The 23,999-nt window shown below is 41.1% G+C and overlaps 2 protein-coding genes across 2 annotated transcripts in view; one reads left to right on the forward strand and one right to left on the reverse strand.

The window, feature by feature from the left end:
* LOC127969489 (C-type lectin domain family 10 member A-like) overlaps window positions 1-23,999 on the reverse strand; it is a 423,625-nt gene that overhangs the window by 224,157 nt on the left and 175,469 nt on the right. The gene's annotated exons all lie outside the window — the stretch shown is intronic.
* On the forward strand, window positions 8,106-23,666 carry LOC127969525 (gastrula zinc finger protein XlCGF7.1-like). Its single transcript, XM_052571561.1, has 3 exons — window positions 8,106-8,158; window positions 16,838-17,162; window positions 22,681-23,666. Exons 2-3 carry the CDS (start codon window positions 16,901-16,903, stop codon window positions 23,382-23,384), a joined length of 966 nt encoding a protein of 321 aa, XP_052427521.1. The 5' UTR covers window positions 8,106-8,158; window positions 16,838-16,900; the 3' UTR covers window positions 23,385-23,666.

Consider the following 23,999-nt stretch of genomic DNA (forward strand, 5'->3'; position numbering starts at 1 on the left):
AGAAAACTCTCTTTTACAGAAGATCCCCTTTTCATCCTCTTCATGTGACTGTCAACATAAAGATAGTTAATCAAACACTTAAATTGTGTAATGTATAAAACTTGCCCTATTCTTCTACTGGAACAAATTCATCAGAAGTCTGTTTCCATCTGAACTGCTGTGGTGATGGAGGAGATGTTACCCATGATTCAGTGACACACCTCAAGAGATTCAGAGCTTTAAATGTGAATTAAAACTGCTGTTAAGAGTCACCAGATCTACATTAAACTGAGCAGCTGAAGCTCCAACAGCTTCAGCAAATGAAACACATCTGACTGCTGAAATAACAGGAATAAATCAAACTCAGTCATTTATTTGTAAAGACACAAGTTTTTAATTACAGCTTCATTAACTCACTCATGACACCAGTAATGCTCTCCATGTTCATTTCTGGAGGTACACTAATATTCTCCACTGTAGTAATGCTGCATGTCAGAGACACTGATTCGCACTCCTTTATTTCATCACATAGATTCACCACTGCATACACCTGCTGTGGAGGATGTACTGGAAAAATATTGTTTATCAATTAACAAAAGTTATCAAAAAATATGACTGAAACATGTGACACTGAGCTAGACAGTAATAGAGACGAGACTGTGTCCCTCTTCTGACTGACTGCAGTAGAGTTCAGCATTGACTAGAGTTAAACCTCTGTTCATTCTCAATATGAATTTTTGTAGAAATGCAAAAGAAATTAAGTCAAACTGTTTAGGATTAAGTGAAGCTGATAAAGCCTTTTGTGGAGTTGTTTCCTCTGCTAAGGTATTACCAGATTTAATATATTGTTAATCTCATCGAAGGATGTACGGCTGGAAGTCAGTCGCAGTTGTGTCTCTTTCATTCAGTGATTCTTTTTGTTAACAGCAGGTGTTCATCACTAATGCTCAATCAGCAATTCATTATGTCATCAACTTCTTTACACTCAAGTACAGACTTCTATAAACAACAAGAATTTTGCAGAGTATGAAGCGACAGTCTTTACACTTCTTCAGCACACTTCCTCTTATCACTTACTGAATACATGACACTTTTCACACATCATGTTTGACCATAGCTAAATTTACAGCATCTAGATACAATCATTAGAGTGCAGGAGGAAGAGTGAACGTAGAATAATACCAATGTTGAGCTATATTCCAAATATTATTGTGTGTAAATATGTCATTTTGTAACCTGTAAAATATGTATATGTGCATATGTTAATATCTATATGATGATACTTTGTAGTGTATATGGGTTCAAATGTAACAAACTTTTCTTTTAATAGCGATAGAAACACCAAACGTCAACTTTTTGATTGATGACTTCCTGTTTGACCTCTTAATATAACTCCAACTGGATTCGTCTGAAAAAATGAAGTCATATACCACTAGCTTGAGGTTGAGAAAATCAACTTCTGTTGAAAAAAGTCAGATCTTAACTGCAAGTCAGCTGTCATTTTTTCAAATATATATATATATATATATATATATATATATATATATATATATATATATATATATATATATATATATATATATTTGAGTCTTTGTGCCCTGTAGTACCCCCGTGCAATGCGATGCAAGGTGCAGCACAAGTGTGTTTGCTAGTTTCAGTTTGGCACCGTTTACATTTTCCAGTCCAGCGCCACATCGTTTAATTTGCAAATTCATTTGTGCCCATTTGCTAAATTGGGGAAATGTTCATTTTTCCAGAGGAAGGTAAAGTATTTGGGTCATGTGGTCTCGTCTGAAGGGGTCGCTACAGACCCAAGTAAGGTTGAGGCAGTGACCCAGTGGGGTTGTCCCACTACTGCTGGCGAGGTACGTTCCTTCCTGGGATTTGCCAGCTACTACCGTCGGTTCGTGGAGGGGTTTGCAAAAGTAGCTTCCCCATTACATGGGCTAGTAGCAAGGCTGACCAATCCAAAACGTCGGAGGTGTTCGGAGCAGGACTTTGCCGATGCCTGGTCTATACAGTGTCAACAGAGCTTTGAGGAGTTGAAGCAGCGACTGTCTGTGGCCCCGGTGCTGGCCTATGCCGATTTCTCCTTGCCTTTTGTCCTGGAGGTTGATGCCAGCTATGGGGGTTTGGGGGCAGTACTGTCCCAGGAGCAGGGAGGTAAGGTACGGCCAATAGCATTTGCTAGTCGTTGTCTTCAGCCCACTGAGCGCCGTATGGACAATTATAGCTCTATTAAACTGGAATTTCTGGCGCTCAAGTGGGCCATGAGAGAAAAATTTAGGGAGTACCTGTTGGGCCATAAATGTCCGGTATTTACAGATAACAACCCTCTCTGTCATGTTCTTACAGCCAAACTGGGTGTCACCGAACAGTGTTGGGCTGCTCAGTTGGCTGCTTTCGATTTTGAGATTAGGTATAGGTCCGGTCGCTGTAATAGAAATGTGGATGCCTTGTCTAGACAGAATTCACTTACAAGGGAGGACATTCAAAGTCTAGTGCCGGGGCAGGCTATCCCCGAAAGGATAGCTCTATTAGCCCATGGGGGACCGGTGGCCCAGGTGAGCCAGGTAACAGTGTTCCCAGGTCCACCCTTTGTAGATATGCGCTCAGGTCAGAGGGCCGATCTACATATTGCAGAACTGTTAAGGTTCTGGCGATGACAGACACTCCCAACACCGGAAGAGCGCAAGCAGTTGCCAAAACCAGTGGTCACGATGCTTCGGTAGTGGGACCGATTGGTGGAGCGGGATGGTTTAATGTACCATCGGGTGAGGTGCCCAGACGGTGGGGAAGAAACACTGCAGGTGTTATTGCCTATGGCTATGAAGGAGGAGCTTTTGACACAGTTACATCAGCAGCACAGACATCAGGGTGTGGAACGGACGACAACGGTGCTATTGGCCAGACTTGTCTTCTGAGATTGCACGTTGGTGCCAGCAATGTGAGAGGTGCCAGCATGCGAAGGGCCTTCCCTCGACACACAGTAGTTTCATGGGGCACTTGATGGCTTTCCGGCTGAATGAAGTTCTGGACATCGATTTTACAGTTCTGGAGCCTTCCCAGTCTGGTATTGAGAACGTTATGGTCATGACTGATGTATTCTCTAAATATACGTGGGGTGTGGCTACCAGAGATCAGCGGGCAGAGACTGTGGCACAGGTTCTGGTATCTGAATGGTTTTGCCGACTCGGTGTTCTGAGTCGTATCCATTCAGATCAGGGTTGGAACTTTGAGGCCACCCTTATCAAACAGCATTGCCGCTTGTACGGTGTTAAGAAATTGCAGTACTCAGTACCATCCGGCTGGTAACGGACAGTGCGAGCGGTTTAATAGGACCTTGCATGATTTGTTGCGTTTTCTGCCTGACTCTCAGAAGGGCGAATGGCCGCTGTGTCTTCCCCAGGTGTTATTTTCATATAATAGAACCCCCCATCAGAGTACTGGAGAATCCCCGCACTTTTTGATGTTTGGCCAGGACCCTGGCTCCCAGTGGATTTTCTGCTTGGGAGAGTCCAGGAGCCGGAGGCCGGCTGTGTGCAGAGGTGGGTATTAGAACACCAGAATAGGCTCAAAGTAGCTTTCGAGGGGGTGAGAGAGAAGCTAAGGACTGCGGCGGACCGCCACAAGGCCTGTCATGATGGACAGGTCTGGGAGGAACCCTTACGGGAGGGTCAGTTGGTGCTCCTTCGAGCTTTTAATGTGAGAGGTAGACATAAGTTACACGATCTCTGGGGCCCATTAGTATATCAGATTGTAAGAGCAGGTGAGCAGGTATATTCTATTGCACCAGTGGACAATCGGGGTAAAGTGAGACAAGTACATCGCTCTGCAATAAAGCCATGGGTTGGTAAAAGTCCTTTGGTTGACCCCCCTAAGTGTAGTATGTTGGAGCCAATAGTACCCACTGACGGAGAAGAGGAGATGGGGGATTGGTTTGTAGTGATGCCTGAGACCCCTCAGGAGGGGCAGAGGTCAGTACCACCAGTTGAGACCCCATCAGGAGTTGCCGGAGGGGACCAAACTTTTACAGATGGTCTTCAAGAGGAGGCAGAGTACACAGAGGTTATAGTACCCGACCCAGGTAATGTGATGGTGGGAGTAGGGTCACCAGAGCTAACTCCTCTCGAGGAAGATACGGGGTAAGGCGTACAAGGAGGTTGATGGCAGGGTACCATTCAAATCCACATCACCTCCCTCGCATAATAGAAGGACCAAGGTACGAAGTGGGTACAGGCAATAGTCCGGTATCTAGTGCTGTGGTTGCCTGGTTTTGACCCTGGCATTAAAATCATAGATGTATAAAAAGTATTCATCGTCGGGCCGACGACGAAAATGTCAGGGGTAGATTGTGACCAGAGGCTTTCCTCCCATGTTTGTATGAATACTAATTATTTAATTAGAATTTGCCACCTACAAATTTCCTTTTAGTTGGGGTGACGCGCCATTTCCAATTAGGCTATAAATAGCGCATTTCCATTCATGTCGAGACGTACGTCACCTCCGATTGACTTGGGGGTTCCCATTTGCTTCCAACGTGTGGGTGATTTGACTGCGGCTGTATGCCAGCTTTTGCGTGCTCCTGAAATCATTTCTTTCGGTAAGCTGTTATTGCAGTAATTTGTGGGAACCAACTGTCTGGTTGGGATTCTGACGAGTGGGTATGGGTTTTTAGTGTATTTCAGGCACATGTAAACCAACTTGTGCGACACTGCAGGATCAAAACAAATCAACGAGCGATCTAGAGTGATTTGTTTCAAGTGGTTGACATGGTTCTATCGGCGGGTGAGTCTTTTCCTGATTGGGTCGAGACCATTGGGCATTCAGGCGGGCATTTAACCATTGTCTTTCCCTTCTAAGGTGTCTGAGATCTTTTCCGCTCTGCCTTTTTATTCGTATTTAATGCGAGGAATCACCATTGTCCTGCAACCTACGGTTTTGTGGCTTTTTTGGCAGGTGACCTTTTTTATGAAGACTGGAGCACAACTGAGCAGAACTGTGGCTCCCCAGAACTGATATTGACCACAAAGCTGTCTTTTTAGTATATGCTTATATGCTCAAATGTTAATGTTAGTGTATTAGAATTTATTTTGCGCTTATGTTTTTGATATACACACCATTGTGTCTAATTTTTAATGCTTTTTATGTTTTTAAATGTGATGCCTACTTAAAATCCATAAAAACTTCTTTGCTCATACTCCCACCGACAAGGTGCAGAATAATGGATAATTTTGTACAGGAGAAGCTGAAAGAATGGAACTAGGAAGTCCTGATACCAAGCTTTAAAGGTAAACTTTATCTAGGTCAAATTAAAATGCACCTCTCTATATGTTCATTATAACCTAGTGTGTTCTGAGTAAGACAGTTTTCTTACGTTCTTCTATTCTCGTCTTTTTTCTTCTCTTTCTCTTTACAGATGAATAAATTGATGAAGAAACCCTCCTGCTGCTAGATGAAAAATCACTAGAAGCTATGATACCAAAAACAGGCCTGCGATTGAAATTTAAAAAGCACCTGAGGGAGCTGCTTGTGAGTGAAGAAATGCACATTTAAGATGGGATATATCTGCTTTAAGTGCAAAGAGACTGTTGGGGCCTATGTTCGTTTTTTGTTTTAGCATCTAAGAAAAATGCACAATGTATATAGTTCATCAAGTTATTTTGAGTGTGGTCAAGCCGGGTGTCATAGGACATTTAATTACAGCAGATCATTTAAGAGGCATCTGCTTCAGCGCCGTGTAGAGTCTGAGGCAGAAGTATCCAGCCAGTCAACACACTTGCCTCAGACAATGACATTGAGGTCTGACAGTAGACTGACGGCTTCTAAGAGTGAGCCTTTAGAGGAGGAAGATAACGCTGCTGAAGATAATGCTGAAGATAACGCTGCTGAAGGTAACGCTGCTGATGATAACGCTGCTGAAGATAACGCTGCTGATGACATGGAATGGGATGAGTTAGAGCACAACACTATCACAGATCAAGTGGACTTGTTTTTATCAAAATTGAGGGCAAAATCATCTCTGACCCTGTCTACTGTCAACTTTGTAGTTCAGGAAACATCTAGTTTGGTCTTTGATATTGTTGGTGCTTTACAAAGACAGACAATGTCATTCTTACAAAGGATTGGCCAAAGTGAGACTCCTGAAGGTCAACAGCTGAATCAGCAATTTGCAAATGCAGCCAAAGCTTTTCAGTGCTTGGATACTGAACACAAGCAGATGAAATACTTTGTTCAAGCTGGGTACCTACACTGTAAAACCAGACAAGTTAACTTAACTCAAACCGTTTGAGTAAACAGATTGCCTTGATTTAAACCATGTAAGTTTTAACACTTTGTATTCAAGTAATTAAGTGATTAACTAAGTGCTGATTGAGAATTAGTGATGAACAGCTGCTGTTAACAAACAGAATCACTGAAGAAAAGAGAAACACAAGAACTACTGCAACTGACTTCAGACACAGCCTTAGATGAAATCAACTGAAATAAAATACATGAAATCTCTCAAGATCTGATTAAACAACCCCACAAACAGCATCAGCAGCTCCACTTATTAATAACCAGACTGACTTTATTTCTGTCAGACGTCTACAGAAGATCTTATTGAGAATGAACTAAGGTTTAGATGTTGATTTATTGTTTCATTTGAAGTAACCATGTTAGAGATCACTGTTTTTATTAGTTGGGCTCTTGACCCTTGATTTCAGTCTTAGTGTTTTCTCTGGCTGTTATCCGTGTGTTTCTAAAACACATTTGTTGTAACTCAATAGCCCAGAAGAAATGCCATCAGGTGTTAACCTGTACCTAGGTGTAGGTTGTTATACTTAAAGGACAGTATGTTAATGCAAGAGATTAACAGCATGGAGAGTCAAGCTGGAGAGCATTTAAGCCGAGAAACTCAACTTGAGAGAGAAATTCTCAAATTAAAAAAAGAAAATGAGAATCTAAGAGCACTTAATATAGCTCTGCAACAAGCTATTCTTTTTTTCTTCATGTATTTCTGTCTATCCATCTATATATGCATTTATCAGTCAGTGTGGTTGTCTGTTAGTAATCATTTATTTTGTATTTTTTAAGAAATTCTTCCAATGCTCAAGTGCAGCATGAACCAGGACACTCTTGTTGCTCAACAACCACAAGATTCAAGTCAGAAGAATCCCCCTGAAAAGGTGAATACAAATATATTAGTTTGTTTATATAGCCTATATTCACATAAAGTGTTTTGCAGAAGTCGTAGAGGCATGTTAACTTCTTCATGTTTCATTTAACTTTCGTAACAAAATACACATTTGGTATGATCACCCCCTTGCCTATAAAACAGCTGGCACACTAAACCAAAATATATCACTTTTTTGTTGAAGAATCTAACAAGCCTAACACTTTTGCACAGTATGTAGTCAAAGTTATATGCTTTTAGATACAGTGTCCCTAACTTTTTTTCTTGACAGACAGGAATAATTTGTCATACACACAACACACTCGCTCATGCTTTCTCTCTCTCTCTCTCTCTCACACACACACGCGCTCATGCTTTCTCTCTCTCTCACACACACACACGCGCGCTCATGCTTTCTCTCTCTCTCTCTCACACGCACGCTCATGCTCTATCTCTCTATCTCACACACATGTTAATTATCTCTCTTTCTCTATCTCACTCACACACACAAACACATACTCATGCTCTCTCTCTCTCTCTCTCTCACACACACGTTAATGATCTCTCTTTCTCTATCTCACTCACACACACACACACACACACACACACACAAACACATACTCATGCTGTTATTTTGTGTTAAAGTGAATTTTGATCATTCAGATGGTCAAAATTCACTTTAACACAAAATAAAGCTGAACTTTTATTTATTGACTTTGTATTTTGGGAGAAACTGAAAGGGAATAAGATTAATACACTGGCATAAAGATTCAGTTTCAGTTACCAAATTAAATAGTTAAAGCTCTCAGCCACAAATTTAATTTTTTTCTACAAAATCTCTGAGTTTGAAATATTCATAAGTTCTTTCCAGTCCTTTATTTTGGAGATAAAGATCAGTTTTGTTTTTTTGGCAGCTCTGCAGTTCATTTAGTTCAATTCACTAATAGGACTTTTATTTTGCTCTAGAGATGTGACGTCATAAATCTGCGCGCGCTACCGCGTCTGTGAGTTGGCTGAAGAAAGGTGTGTGATTTTAATTATTTAGTGTTTAAATCAGAGAATTGTATATAAAACTTGAATTGAAATTAATTGTTACCGACTGTATTACTGTAATGCATGCTCTATTAAGTGTCATTAATGAAGGATATGTTGAGCTTGTAAAGCGCAAGAGTAATGCTGTGTTCACACCAAACGCGAATAGAGCGTCTGGCGCGAATGATTTCAATGTTAAGTGAATGCAAAGGCGCGTTTACGCGCGTCTGGAGGTCTCGCGGAGCGAATGATGGGCCTTTCACACAGGACGCGGTATGCGCTGCGCTATTGAGAATGAGGAGATGCGTCACGGTAGCTTGCTGTCACGTGACTAATTGAGCCCGTCCGCCATTTTGGGAGGATACGCTATCGGTTGCCAGGGGCAACAGCGTAAGAGCGATACAGAGACGGATACAAATTGTAACGGATATACGGATAGAAATTACGAGAAATTATATAAATAAATACATATAATATAGAAATTAAGAAGAAATGGAGAAGAATGCGGCAAAAGAAAAGGGTCCTTACAGGGAGAAACTTACTACCAATGCCAAAAAGAGGTATTTAGAGAAACTGGCTAATATTAAAAACGTCGACCCATACGAGCTGCTTGCAAGTGCATGGAACAAAGACCTAGACTCTTTAACACCATGCACTTACATGGAAATAGTTAATTACTTGGTTTTTGGCATCAGTTATTACACTATGCTAGAATTCAAAAGCCTGAAATCATTGGAAAGTTACGAGACATTCTGCTGCGGCTGGGTGCGCGACTTGGTCATCTACAAGCCCCCAAACTGTGAAAACACCGTTGTACTGGCAAAGGTAAGTTGCTTCACCTTTTGTCAAGTCAAGTCACTTTTAATTATATAGTGCTTTTTAAAATCCAGATTGTATCAAAGCAGATTAATAATATAATAATAATAACAGTAAAATAACAAAGTTTGTTTCTGCTGTAACTTACAGCAGCTCTGGATCAAACAGTGATGGCATTCAGTTCAAATGAAATAGTGTCAATTGGGGGTGTAACAATATCGTGTCACAATATATCGCAATACAAAAATGCAACAATATATATTGTGGATAGTGACAATATGTAGCAGCTAGTGTGTATAGTTCACCCAAAATGAAAATTACTGTGTGAGGGGAAAAAAAATCAAGTTTACAGATTTAGTGTCAGTACTACATTAAACTACTATATAAACGTTGCATATAATGTATAATAATGCAATGAGGGAATATCTGTGGGTCCTGCATGCAGTATGTCTGATGTTACCAGTAAAAAGTGGCCTACTGTACATTATTTTAAATATATTTAGTCAGTGACAGACTGCAAGCATATTCATCTAAAATAATTCTATATTTTCAGCTTCAGAATCTTGAATATTGTTATTATGGTGTCTCTATTGTCCTGTGTGTTGGGTTTCCAGCACCAAGTCCAAGCCTATTCATTTACACAAACAATTTAATACCGAATCAACTTTTATCATATGTCTTGGAGTATCGCAATACTATCATATCGTGAGTTCAGTATCGTGATATGTAGACTATTGAATCGTTTCATGAGAGTATCGTTACACCCCTAGTGTCAATGCAGGCAGATCAAAAAATATTGTTGAATATTAGGTGAATATTATTTTGTATGTTAATGAGTTTTAATGTGGGGTGTGTAATGTTGTAGGTTTGTGTGTGGGGGCTTGAGTGCATTAAGGGCGAGAGTGCAAGGCGTATATGTGATCCAGGCAAGGCTGCAGACAAATGGAAATGTGAAGTGTGTAACTTGAAAAAAAAATGTGACCTTTGTAATATATACCTCTTGTATTTAACAGGTCATGCATTCAAGGCGGCTCAGCGAGCCTCCTCTCACACCATGGGTCATCCTTACACCATCGGGACAAGTGTGTTCAGCCCACTGCACATGCATGGCTGGTGTAGCTGAGTCATGCACCCATGTTGGAGCCCTGCTCTTTATGGTTGATGCCTGTGTCCGGTTGAAGGAAAAGGCCACAGTCACTGATGAACCGGCCTACTGGATCCTGCCAAGCAGCACTGACAAAGTCCATCCAGAGGTTGGCCACAGCATCGACTTCACATCTGCTGCTGCCACACGCAGGTCTCTAAACAGACGCATTGATGGTGAGACCCACACCAGTCCTGCGTTGAGAACACGTGCAGCCAAAACAACAAAAAAAAAACACCCACACCAACACCGGAAGAGCTGGAAACATTCTACAGGGATCTCCATAACACAGGCACAAGATCAGCCATTTTGAGTGTGCTGCCAGAATACTGTGAGGAATTTCGAGGCCCTGTTCTGCCCATCAGAAGCTTACAGTCTCTGGCAAATGTTCGTGGCACTAGCCTTGATAGGAGTGACCTGTCAGTGCTGCAGAAGCACTGCCAGGCCATAAGAAACATCGCTGATGTGTCAGAGGAACAGGCAATGCAGATTGAGAGAAGGACGAGGGGACAGCACACCTCTTCACTTTGGTTTGCAGCACGGGCAGGCAGAATCACGGCCTCCTCAATGCACAGTGTCTATGCAACAGACATCAGCTCACCAGCTCTCTCCACCATAAAGAGGGTTTGTTACCCTACGCGCGGGCCAGGAACAGCCACCACCAGTTGGGGTATCAAACAGGAGGAGACAGCGAGGCAGGCATACACCACCCACACAAAAGAACAGCACAGAAATCAACAAGTGCAAACTTGTGTTTTTTTTGTCAACCCGGCCTTCCCACAAGTAGGAGCATCACCAGATGCCATTGTGAGTTGCACCTGTTGTGGAAAGGGCTGCATTGAAATAAAATGCCCAGCTAAGTACAAGGACTACACAGTCCTTGATGCATGTGCATCAGATGACCGCAATTTCTGCCTGCATGTGGTTGATGGTCAGGTGCACCTCAAGAAGAACCACCAGTACTACAGCCAGGTCCAGACTCCACTTTTTGTAACCAGCAGTGCATACTGTGACTTTGTAGTGTGGACACTGAAGGACTGTGTACTCCAGACACCTTTTTTTGGAAGGCACGGCTTCAGAAGGCACAGGAGTTCTTCCTGAAGGTGACTCTCCCTGAACTCGTGGTGCAATATTTCACACTACCACCTACCTCCCAAGCATCGTTTGGCCCCAGTGTGCTACAGCAACAACAGCCACTGGAAGTGCATGTAAAGACACCAAGAAAGCAGCCTGCCAAAAAAGACAAAGCACCAAAGAGAAATAAGTCAGTGTGGTGTCTCTGTGCTGGACCAGAGAAAGGTCAAATGGTGGCATGTGACAATGAGAACTGTACAGTACAGTGGTATCACTTCCATTGTGTTGGGCTTGTGGACACCCCTTCTGCTGATACTCCTTGGTTTTGCCCTTCTTGTGCTAAATAATGTTTGATGCACATTACATTAATGCACTTTTTATTGTTTACATTAATGCACTTTTTGTTTACATTAATGCACTTTTTATTGTGATTTATTAAGAGCATATTGTGAAAACATTCATACACTGTTCATTGTGAGTTCTCAATAAATACTGTTGTCATATAAAGGTGTTTAAAGAGTTTATTTCAAATTTACAGTAATTTCATAGTAGATTAGATTACACTTTATTTTAAACAAAGTCTGCACTCAGACAACACTTTTGCACCTATTTACCAAGGCACAGCAAACAGTGACAATCTTGTCCAACGCCATTATGTTTTCACCTTCACATTTGAGAAGCATGTTCACAGGTACAGTTGAGTGTAGGAATTTAAATTTATTCCGCACAACACCGATCACCCTCTCCACATGAATCCTGACATGTGCTATGGCCCTAGTCTCCTCCACATCTTTTGCCTCCAGCTGTGCATGACCCCTTGTGAAAGTAGGTACCTTAACCTCAGCACACATCATACCCACACTTTCCCTGATATTAAATCCTCTATTTGCCAGCACAATGTCACCTGGCAACAGTTTGTTGAGGAAACCACTTTGCTCTGTTATGTGTTTGTCACTAGCGCGCCCACCCCACCCTTCGGATATGAAAGAAATTACACCCTGGGTTGTAATCACAATTAGATATTTCATGGTGTATGCATGTTTATACTGAGAAAAAGTCTGTGCCCTTGCAAGTACATTTGAGGGTTTTTCAATAAAAACCTCAAAACAGTCCACAATTGTAGCCACGTTTTCCAAACTATTCCACAAACTGGTGTGGCATACTGGTCAATAAACTTTCTCTGCTTGGCCAGTACACCAATGGAGACAGCTGTGAGTACATCACACTAAGAGTATGGTGAAAGGCATCACTGGCTGTTGTCCTATGCACCCGAAACAGACGGCCGAGGTGCTGTATTGGCAGGTCTAGTCTAAGGCGCATAAGAGTCATCAGGACAAGCTGAAAGGGTGAGAGCTTCTTCAAACTACCTTGAGGCAGATAAGGCGTGAAACTGAGCAGAAGTGTCTGAAACATTAGATAGGTCGGAAGTCCCGTGTAGTACTTCACTCTGTTATCATCACCACTCAGAAAGTTCTCATTCATCTGGTACTCTTCAAGCTCCTCCTTCAGCTTTTTGTTTTCCTCCAAAAGACTGTTGATAACATCCCGTCTAGATGAGCAGAGTGCACATTCCTGTGCCGGGGATGGCGGCTGCTCCTGGTGTTGTCCCGGGGATGGTGGCTGCTCCTGGTGTTGTCCCGGGGATGGTGGCTGCTCCTGGTGTTGTCCCGGGGATGGCGGCTGCTCCTGGTGTTGTCCCGGGGATGGCGGCTGCTCCTGGTGCTGTGACGGGGATGGCGGCTGCTCCTGGTGTTGTCCCGGGGATGATGGCTGCTCCTGGTGTTGTCCCGGGGATGGCGGCTGCTCCTGGTGCTGTGACGGGGATGGCGCCTGCTCCTGGTGTTGTCCCGGGGATGGCGGCTGCTCCTGGTGCTGTGACGGGGATGGCGCCTGCTCCTGGTGTTGTCCCGGGGATGATGGCTGCTCCTGGTGCTGTGCCGGGGATGGCGGTTGCTCCTGGTGTTGTGCCGGGGATGATGGTTGCTCCTGGTGTTGTGCCGGGGATGATGGTTGCTCCTGGTGCTGTGCCGGGGATGGCGGCTGCTCCTGGTGTTGTCCCGGGGATGATGGCTGCACCTTGTGCTGTGCCGGGGATGGCGGCTGCACCTGGTGCTGTCCCGGGGATGGCGGCTGCACCTTGTGCTGTGCCGGGGATGGCAGCTGCACCTGGTGCTGTCCCGGGGATGGCGGCTGCTCCTGGTGCTGGGTCCTGCGATTTACTTGTCGCAGAAATCTCACTTCATCTGTTTGCTTAACTTCACTGTGGCCTAACCGCAAAGATGGTTTCCAGTCAGGGTGGTTCTCCAACATCTCATATGATGGTTTACCTAGAACATAATAATTTGATTAAGAAAACTCATAAAATGAATCAAAGCTTTAAGCTGGATAACTCATTACATTAAAACATCTTGCAGAAAAAAGGCTAAGGACATGAGGGAACAATGCATCTTTGTGATGTCCTCCAGAGTGGGGAAAGTTAGTGTAGAGAACCACTGTGTGGGGCAAACACATCACTGCGAGATCATTTCACCGACAAGCAAGCATAATGTCATGAACAGAATCTCAACTAGTTTTGTTAAAAACAACAACACTGATGGTTGGCCATCAAGTATTTTCAAAGAAACAACAGTTTGGTAGATACAGTGCTAAGCATAAGTTAATAGACCCATGCTAAAGTTTACTAAAAAAAGGAATAAAAAAATTCATCTTTTGGAAATTGATCTAATTGCCTTAATTTAAAAAAATCCAACCTTTAAGGACACCAATTTTTAGAGAACTTACCCGAATGAAAATGCAGAGAACACACTCTCATCGACTCGGAGATGCGGTCGAAAGTAATGTCCTTTCTTCTAATTGCTGCCACCCAAGAAATCCGATGTCTCTTTGTCACATCGGAGACATGCTCTCCCTCATGCTTTTTGCATGTAGGGAAATGAAAAACTGTAAAAGATGGCTCCTACGGTTTCCACGACAATCGTGTGAGACACTGGAGCAGTTTTTTACACAGCAGTGTAACTTTTGCCACTGTGCTCTGTGACAATTACCAGCGCGACCAATAGAATCGGGGGATCCAAACAAGCACGGAAATCAAAATGGATGAACGGCTAGTACTGTGTGTGTCAGAATTTCCTGAGCTGTACGATACAAGTTTGAGGTCGTACCCACAGCCTCTTCTTCCTTGCATCTCTCTTAATTCTCATCAGCAGGACTAGCTCTATCGCTCGCTTCTTAGAACGGGACAGATACATTTTTGCTGCTGACCGAAAGGAGGAACAACAGACTATGATGCTGTGTTCACACCAAACGCGAATAGAGCGTCTGGTGCGAATGATTTCAATGTTAAGTCAATGCAAAGGCGCGTTTACGCGCGTCTGGAGGTCTCGCGGCGCGAATGGGGCGTGAAGCGTGGCACGGAAGATGCAAATTTGCCTCATTCGCGCGTATGACGTTACACATTTACTAACCGAAGACCGATGGACAGGTGCTCCGCAGCTGTTATAGAGCGCCTGTAGTTGGTGTCCCGGAGAGTGATCCTCGTTCCGACGCGGGACAACAGGGCATCAAATTGGGCGTGAGACAGTCGGAAGTACCGCTGAAAGCGGCCGTCATCCAGGCACAGCTCCTGCAGCAAATGATGAAACTCACCAAACTGGGAATGCCTCCGGAGGGTCTGGTGGACCCAAGTACGGTGACGCTGACCCCTACGCCGCTGTTCTGCTCTCCAGAGCAAATATAAAGCGGTAACTTTCTTGATGAATACTTGATCAACATCAGCCATCTTGCAAACAGACAACCGCTAGCACTTGCCCCTCCCACTAGAAGCGGATTTCGCCTCGAACGCGCGTCAATTTCGCTTCAAGCGATTGTTTTTCACGTGAATGCACTCAAAATGGTCAAGCGGCAAACTAAGCGCGGTAGACGCGAATTTGATGCTCTATTCGCGTTTGGTGTGAACACAGCATGAAAGAGCTCCCGCTAAAAGTTTTTAAAACTCCGCCTACGCCATAGCGCAGCACAGCGCAAATCGCGTTGTATCTGAAGGGCAACGCTGAACTCTGTGGGGGCGGTAAGTGCACGCAGAAGACGCGACAAGGAGGAACGACTGATGTTGTCAGTGAGCAGTCAACCGGAGCTATATGACAAAAGTTCATATTTCTATAGAGACAGGAATAAAAAGGACATATATATATATATATATATATATATATATATATATATATTTATGCATTTAGCAGACGCTTTTATCCAAAGCGACTTACAGTGCATTCAGGCTATCAATTTTTTTTTTACATATCATGTGTTCCCGGGGAATCGAACACACAACCTTGTGCTTGCTTGCTTGCGCAGTGCTCTACCAGTTGAGCTACAGGAACATAAAAACATATTAATAGATAAATTGAATAAAGGCCAAAGATAAGAAACGTTTCACTTTATCCCAAATGAATTATATTTTATATTGAACCACTAAAGAGACATCCGAGCCAGCAGCAAATGTCAGAAGGTCTAGCTGAGCTGAGGCTGCTCTCGGCGGATATATGATGACGAAGCTCCCGCTGATTGCATGGAGCTCATCTCAGAGATCGGCGAAACACATTTTTTAAATAGACGCTGTCATTATAAACAAACCGCATATTTGAGTTTAAAACAACTACATTCTTGAAATACTTTTAAAAATACATTTCATGACACAATAACAGTTATATTTTGAAAATAATCCGAATAAAATGGCGGTTGAAAATGCTGCGTGAACTCAGCTGGCAGAAGCCCCCCCCCCCCATGACGCGGATTTGCGTCTGTTGTGAAGTTCATTTCACGCGCGAATGATCTCAAAATAGTCAAGTGGCAAACTAGACGTGGTAGACACGTATTTGATGCTCTATTTAAAATGAACTTCGAATTAACTTTGAATTAAACGGCAAAGTAAAAAATTTTCAACTCTGGCAGCAGGCGCGAATTCGCGTCAAACGCTTAAATGCACAAAGCACCATTCTCGCGTCAATTTGCGTCATTCGCGCGAAATAGACACGCTAAACGCCACATTCCTGCCGCGAGACCTCCAGACGCGCGTAAACACGCCTTTGCATTGATTTAACTTTGAAATCATTCGCGCCAGACGCTCTATTCGCGTTTGGTGTGAACACAGCATAACAGAAAAGTTGTGTCTCATCTTTCTCTCAATCTGAATCAGTTCATCATCGAGTAGTGATGGAGAAACTGAGCTTTTTGAAGATCCGAGTCAATTGAATCAAATGATTCTTAAAATGATTCAGTGATTCGAATCAGCGCACGCTCAAAACAACAAAAAAAAAATTCATTTACATTGTAATCTGTTAAATATAATTTACAAATCAGTAAACACCAAATATAATCTTATTATAAATATGAATATTGTCAGGAAGCCTATTTTAGGAACTAGGTAAGTTCAATAGTAAGGTTTATTAGAAATATTTTATTTTGTGTCCCTAAATTTGCTATTTTGTTTTTGTTTTTTTATTCATCGGGTGATTTAAGTTCTGTAACCGTGACTCTTTGAGTGAATCCCTTACTAGTGCGCTGACTACTGAACTAGGGATCAGATTGAGACGCACCCAGAGATTTAGATTGAGTTTATTCTTCTTTCTGTTCATCTTAAACAGGACAGTATTCAAAGACACAGAAAAACTCCAGCTGAAGAGACTGAGACACACACTGTTATAAAAATGGAGTTTATTAAAGAGGAGAGAGAAGACATGAAGATTGAAGAAAGATTCAGAGTCAAACATGAAGACACAGAGACACACACTGTTATAAAGATGGAGTTTATTAAAGAAGACGTGAAGATTGAAGACACATTCAGAGTCAAACATGAAGACACAGAGACACACACTTTTATAAAGATGGAGTTTATTAAAGAGGAGAGTGAAGACGTGAAGATTGAAGACACATTCAGATTCAAACATGAAGATACTGAGGAACAAACAGGTTGGTTTTCATTCTCTTCATTCTCATTTGATCATTATTAAAATGTCCAGCTCTACAGAAATAGAGAAATGTTAAAATAGGACAAAGGTAGTCTGAACCAAATGGTTATTTTGTGTAACATCAAACCCCCAAATCTACTTCTGAAACAATGAAAACCATACATTTATATCACTTAATAATGCAAATATATCAAACAAACACTTTGTTTTGCATAATGTGAATTAATAGTGATTATATCTGTTGTCTGTCATTAATTTTTTCTACTCATCCTCAAAAGTGCTTTACTAACATTAATATTCCTAAACATAACTGACAACTAAGGAAAATCCCATTGGTTTAGCGCATGGGTCTGTCACGTGATTAAGAAATGACTTAAACCTGAAGACTTAACAGACAAGAGGTGAGGTAATCACAGACTGTAGACCCAGGTAAAGAATGAATTAATCTTTTCTGTTTATTATAGAATTTTTGTTTTGTATTGTTTGTAGTGTGATTGTAGTTTGTTTGGTACGTGCATCTCTTGTTATTATCTTGATGCTCTGAATAATCATTAAAATGTGTACTGTTCAGAACTAGTCAGTAAAGATGTGTGAGCTTTTAAATATATTTGGTTATTTTGTGCATCTCTTCCAAATAACCAACAACTCATGAAAACGATTATCTTGCTATGTTTTATTTTGGGTGAGTGTTTCATACACTTTGATTGTAGCTTTGTTTGGGGAGTAAATGGTCCAAGCATGGGCCCTCTGACTGTTAGAAATATATTTGTACTGTTTTTATACTTAATTGCTACACACAGTAAAAAACATAGTTTTTTTTTTATTTTATTTACCGTATTTTCCAGACTATAAGTTGCACTTTTTTTCATAGTTTAGTTGGTCCTGCGACTTACAGTCAGGTGCGACTTATTTATCAAAATTAATTTGACATGAACCAAGAGAAATAAACTAAGAGAAAACATTCCCGTCTACAGCCACGAGAGGGCGCTCTATGCTGCTCATTGCTCCTGTAGTCCACACTGAAGACATAGAGCGCCCTCTCGTGGCTGTAGACGGTAATGTTTTCTCTTGGTTCTTGGTTCTAAATAAATGTGACTTATAGTCCAGTGCGACTTGTATATGTTTTTTTTTCCTCATCATGACGTATTTTTGGACTGATGTGACTTATACTCAGGTGCGACTTATAGTCCGAAAAATACGGTACCCAACCATTGGGTTACACATATTGGGTAACTGTGTTGAGTTCTCTTAAAATTTGTTGGGTCATTTTTTGTTGTTGTTGGGTTATAACCTAATTGTTGGGTTAAATACGGTTCCCTCTTCACTCCGTAAAATTTTTAACAGACAGCGACTGAACAGGCAGCCTGCATGATTATACACACTCACTCAAGCACACACCCACGGCACACACTAATAAAATGAAAAGCTTTATTTACATTTTTGTTTAATTTGTTATTTGTCGTGTTCTTTTCTCAGATTGAGCTCCCTGACAATCTGACAGAAATGTGTTGTGGCCCAAAAATGGGTTGAAAATAGGGTTGTGCTGACAGACGATATAGTATCTTGTATCGATGATAGTCAGAGATATCGACGTAAGAAGATTTCTCTGTTGATAGTAAAGACAATATTAGGCTCATTCTCCTATTAATGTATTATATCATAATAATAATAACTTATTATATATTTGTTTTTTATTAGGTGGCCTATTATAATGAGGCTATCAAACTGCCCAGCTATTTCACTTCAGCACCGTATTTCACACACAGTGCGCGCAAAAGAGGATTAGAGCCAGTAACGTTAGTCAGTGAAGTTGTAATGCTTTGACTTGGATAACTCGTTAAATCCATGAAATGAAAGTGATAGAAAATGAGGAGTTGGTGTCCCACACATTTAATGGCTGGTACACGGCAACATACTCTTCTCAAACAATGCAATATTTTGTATTATATGAGCAATATTTTAATCAATCCCTCACTAACCGAGTTTAATGACACAGTTATGTTAGATGCATCTCATTCTTGTTTCTGTGGTGGTGTGTTGGTCTCGTCATGAGGCGCTCGGTCCGGAGCGCTTTGTGACTGATGCAGCAGTTCAATTCAACTTTACTCTAAATATATGAACTTACCTGTTTTGAATACTTTATATTTAACGTGTTCGTTTATGCCCAATCTTAGTGTTGAACTTCAAATAAAATATACCATTCATTTTCACCATTGACTGATTTTGCAGAATATTTAGACTATATATGAACCAGCTGTTTTAAATACAGTATTTTTATATTTAACGTTAGTTTATCAGTATGTTTGAAGGTATATTTTTTGATTATTCGTGATTCCATAGACTCTCTCTCGTGCACCTGCATGATTTAAAACACCAAACACTTATGCTTTGATAAGAACAAAAGAGTCTCTCTCTTGCTCCACCCATGCACGATAATATCGTGTATCGTTGATATCACGGACTGACGATATGACGATCTGAAAAATGGCCATCTCGCCCAACACTAGTTGAAAACATGTGGTTCATGTTCAGTCATGGCCAAAAATATTGGCCATAGGTAAATATGATCAAAGAAGGGTGTGAAAATTATCATTATATAATTATGAAATAAATGTTTTTCTCTAATGCACACTGACCACAATTAACAGCCCCCTTTTATTCAATACTTTTTGAAACCTCCATGTGCCAGTTTAACAGGTCTAAATTTTCTCCTATAATGCCTGATGAGGTTAGAGAACAAGAGATCAGAGATCATTCCATCATCCAAAATCACTCCAGACCCTTTAAATTCCCAACTCCATGTTGGTGCTTCTCCACTTCAGTTCACTCCTCTCATTTTCTATAGGGTTCAGGTCAGAGGACTTGAATGGCTTTTGCAGAAGCTTGGTTTTGAGCTCAGTGACCCATTTCTGTGTTGTTTTTGAGGTTTGTGTTTGGACGATTGTACGGTTGGAAGATCCAAACATGGTCCATCATAAGATTTCTGAGTCAGTCACTTACTGATTTTTCATCTGTTGATATTTGATAGAATCAAAGATGCCATGTATCTAAACAAGATGTCCAGGACCTAATATAGGCCCACAACATAAAAATACAGCAGTATATTTCATTGTAAACATGGGGTACCTTTTTTTCCTCCATGTTCACCAAACCCTTCTTGAGTGTTTGCTGTTAAAAAGCTCATTTTTTAGTTTCATCTCACCATAGAAGCCAGTCCCATTTGAAGCTCCAGTATTGTCTGATAACTGAATATGCTTTAGTTTGTTTTTGGATGAGCTAGGATAATTTTTCTTGAAACCCTCCCAAACAACATGTGGTGATGTAGGTTAGGGCTGCGTGATTATGGCCTAAACTCAAAAACTCGATTAATTAAACATTTTACCTCGATTAATGAACGATTATTTTGTTTCTGTTTAGTTTTTTTTGCCCTCATAGTTCACTTACTTGTGCTTTAAACAGGGCCATAGTTGGGGTTTGCGGGGCCCTGGTTCAGGTTGTAGCAGCGGGACCTGTTTGAAAGTGTTTAATTTGTATGTTCATTCTGTTTATTTGTTCATGAACATGCCCGCCACATCCCAGTATACAATGCGGCGCCCAAGCCCTATAAGGTGCGGTCACTTTAAGGGACAATGAATGCATCCAATATAATACACATACGATTTTTTTCTCAACTGTTTACTTTAACTTAAGACATAACTGACAGTTTTTTCGAACATACCATCCAAGATGGGTGTTTTCACATATTTTTTATGTATTTGTTGGAACAAGAGCAAAAACAGACAAATTTGGTGTTCAAGTGTTTTGAGACGTCTCTCTCTGCGTGAGCCTGAACACTAGAACACCGCGGTGCTGAAGTGGGCTCTTACACATTCTTTTCTGTTTGTTTAAACTGCGATTTGTTTTTGTTCGTTGAGGTGCAGGAGGAACTTAAAAAAAAAATTCTCAGCCAGACGGTTGAGATCGACTATTAAAGCTGGGATATTTTTTCCTATTGAAAGAACGATCATAGCTCACTATCAGCAGTTATTTTATCTATATTCGTAACATATTGCTTGGTGTAAGTGATAAATATTAAAGGTAAACAGTACCAGTACAAAGTGATTGCGTGTGTGAATTAGTCATAGCGTCTCTATATTATTGTGAAGCTGGGGTTGTAAATAGCCTAGTTCCTTCAAAAGAAGAAAAATATGCTATAATACGTTTTGAGATTCTAAGACACTTTAGTGATAAATCACAGGACAGCGCTGACAACTGCGTTCCTCTGTGTGCACGATCTTCACAGCTATGAGTTTTCGTGCCACAATGCAGCTGCGCGAACATGGTAGCTCAATATAATAATACACATCCTATGGTCTAATCGCTTGAACATCCAAACCATAAAACAAATAGAACTGACAAAGTTAAGTGAAGACTCGTGCACCATCACTATGTGTTGAATCGCCATTCACGTCCGTGTTTTGCTTTTATGCCACTGACTGGCAGAACCATGTGGCTACACACGCTTTTAAGGTGGAAGTATTAACAGGAAATAACCGAAAAAACCGGCATGGGAAAATTACGTCGGTTAGAGGTTCTAAATTTCGGTTTCGATTACTTTTCGATTAATAATGTAAGTACTGTTTGACCATTTTTTTTTTTAAAGGTTTTCTGACCCCGAGACTTTTTTCTGCAATTCTCCAGCTGTGATCTTTGGAGAGTCTTTAGCTACTCAAACTCTCCTCCTCACCGTGCATTAGGACGATATAGACACATGTCCTCTTCCAGGCAGTTTTATAACTGGTTGGAAATTCTTAATTATTGCCCTGATGTTGGAAATGGGAATTTTCACTGCTCTAGCTCTTTCCTTAAAACTACTTCACTAATTTTTGAAGGCCAATTATATTTTGCTGCACATCATAAATATATTATTTGGTTTTTCTCATTTTGAAAACAGTACAACACATCATTTTAAGAACATGTCTGTTTGTATTTTTTTGTTTCATGGTAAGGATGACCTTTGCCTGGAAGTACCCTATAACAGTGATTAAAAATATAAGTTGTATATTGATCAGGAAGTATGCAGATGTATTTTTGTCAGGAGCTAATAACATGGTGAATCCTAATTTCTGAGCTCCATTGATCATGGCTTTTCAGAGTAGTTGTGCACTCTCTAAACGCGGTCAACCTACTCAGAGTTGATTGAACTAACTCAATTCAGCTGTTCTGAGCCCAAAACTGTTTCCATCTCAGAGTAAGTCAATTCAGACTTTGTTCAGTTGGTTGAAACTACTTAATGAAACAGGTCCCTGCAGTGCCACAATCTTGCAGAGTTTAGCTCCGACTCTAACTGAAAACACCTCAATCTGGGGCTTAATTTCTTGAAAACTAAAGGTAGGAGTGTTGAGCGGGTTGGAGTTGAGTTCTGCAGGACTATGGCTGAGTTTGACACTTTTTTTATGTTAGATTAGGCCATTATTGATTTCTATTTTACTGTTGCTTTTAAATGGGTGTTAACTTGTATTTATATCTTTTCATCCTAGATCTGAAAGAAGAGAGTGAAGAACTGAATGAAATACACAGTAAAAATCAGTGTAAGAAACATGATTTCATAAATGGACAAAACTCATTTAATTGCTCACAGATTGCAAAGACTTTGTCACGAGAAGGAGATAAAAATACTGGAACTAGATGTAATTACACCTGCCATCAATGTGGAAAGAGTTTCGATCAACAAGGAAAACTTCAAGTTCATATGAGAATTCACATCGGAGAAAAGCCTTTCACCTGCCAACAGTGTGGAAAGAGTTTCAATCAAAAAAGATACCTTAAAAACCACATGACAATACACACAGGAGAAAAGTCTTTCATCTGCCATCAGTGTGGACTTAGTTACTCTAAAAAGGGAAACTTTAAAAGGCACATGATAGTTCACACTGGAAAGAAGCCTTACACTTGCTCTCAATGTGGAAATAGTTTTACTCATAAAAGCACTTTGAAGGTTCACATGGCAATTCACACAGGAAAGAAGCCTTACACCTGCAAACTGTGTGGGAATAGTTTCATTGAAAAAGGAAGCCTCGGAAGGCACATGAGGATCCACACCGGAGAGAAGCCTTACACTTGCTCTCAGTGTGGAAAGAGTTTCAATCGAAGTGGAAACTTTAACAGGCACAAGAGAGTTCACACTGGAGAGAAGCAGGGGCGGAGCCAGGGGGTGGCCAAGGGTATTCATTGCCACCACTGATGAAAGCATGGCCAACACACTCAGAACTGCCGTTTTTGTCCCCTTTTTTTTTTTTTTTTTTTACCAAGAAATGCATTTATTAAGATGTGGAGGACCGTATCTCTATGACCACATCAAACGGGAGAATTTTCAGAAGCACACTTCTTCACCTCAGCGTCAGACGCGAGTCAAACGAGCTACAACAGTCAAATCAGCTTAAGTTGAACAACTGTGAACTTTGGTCTGATGAAATGTTGTAAGACAAGCCTATATGTCAGTAAAACACACTTTCCTGTCCCATAAGCTGTTTTACTTTGCTCACGGCGCATACTCTTCAACAGTACACAGATATGTTGTGCACGCTCTATATCACTTCATCATATATAACCCGCACAAGGAATATGAGCGTACATGCCTAGTTCTGTCGTCAGTCATGCAATCTCCAAAAAGATGATTAAAGCTGCAAACTTTGCATGTATACGCAGCACGCAAGAACGTCGCTCAATTGCATGCACTAAAATATATTCTATAATTCACAAACTGATATGTATTTTTATTTGTAATTTAATGCATAGATAAACGTGATCACAGTGCACTTATACTAGTTTAAGTGTACTGTTCACATTTATTTGTGCA

This window comes from Carassius gibelio, chromosome A4 (genome assembly GCF_023724105.1).
Source record: "Carassius gibelio isolate Cgi1373 ecotype wild population from Czech Republic chromosome A4, carGib1.2-hapl.c, whole genome shotgun sequence".
NCBI lineage: Eukaryota > Metazoa > Chordata > Actinopteri > Cypriniformes > Cyprinidae > Carassius > Carassius gibelio.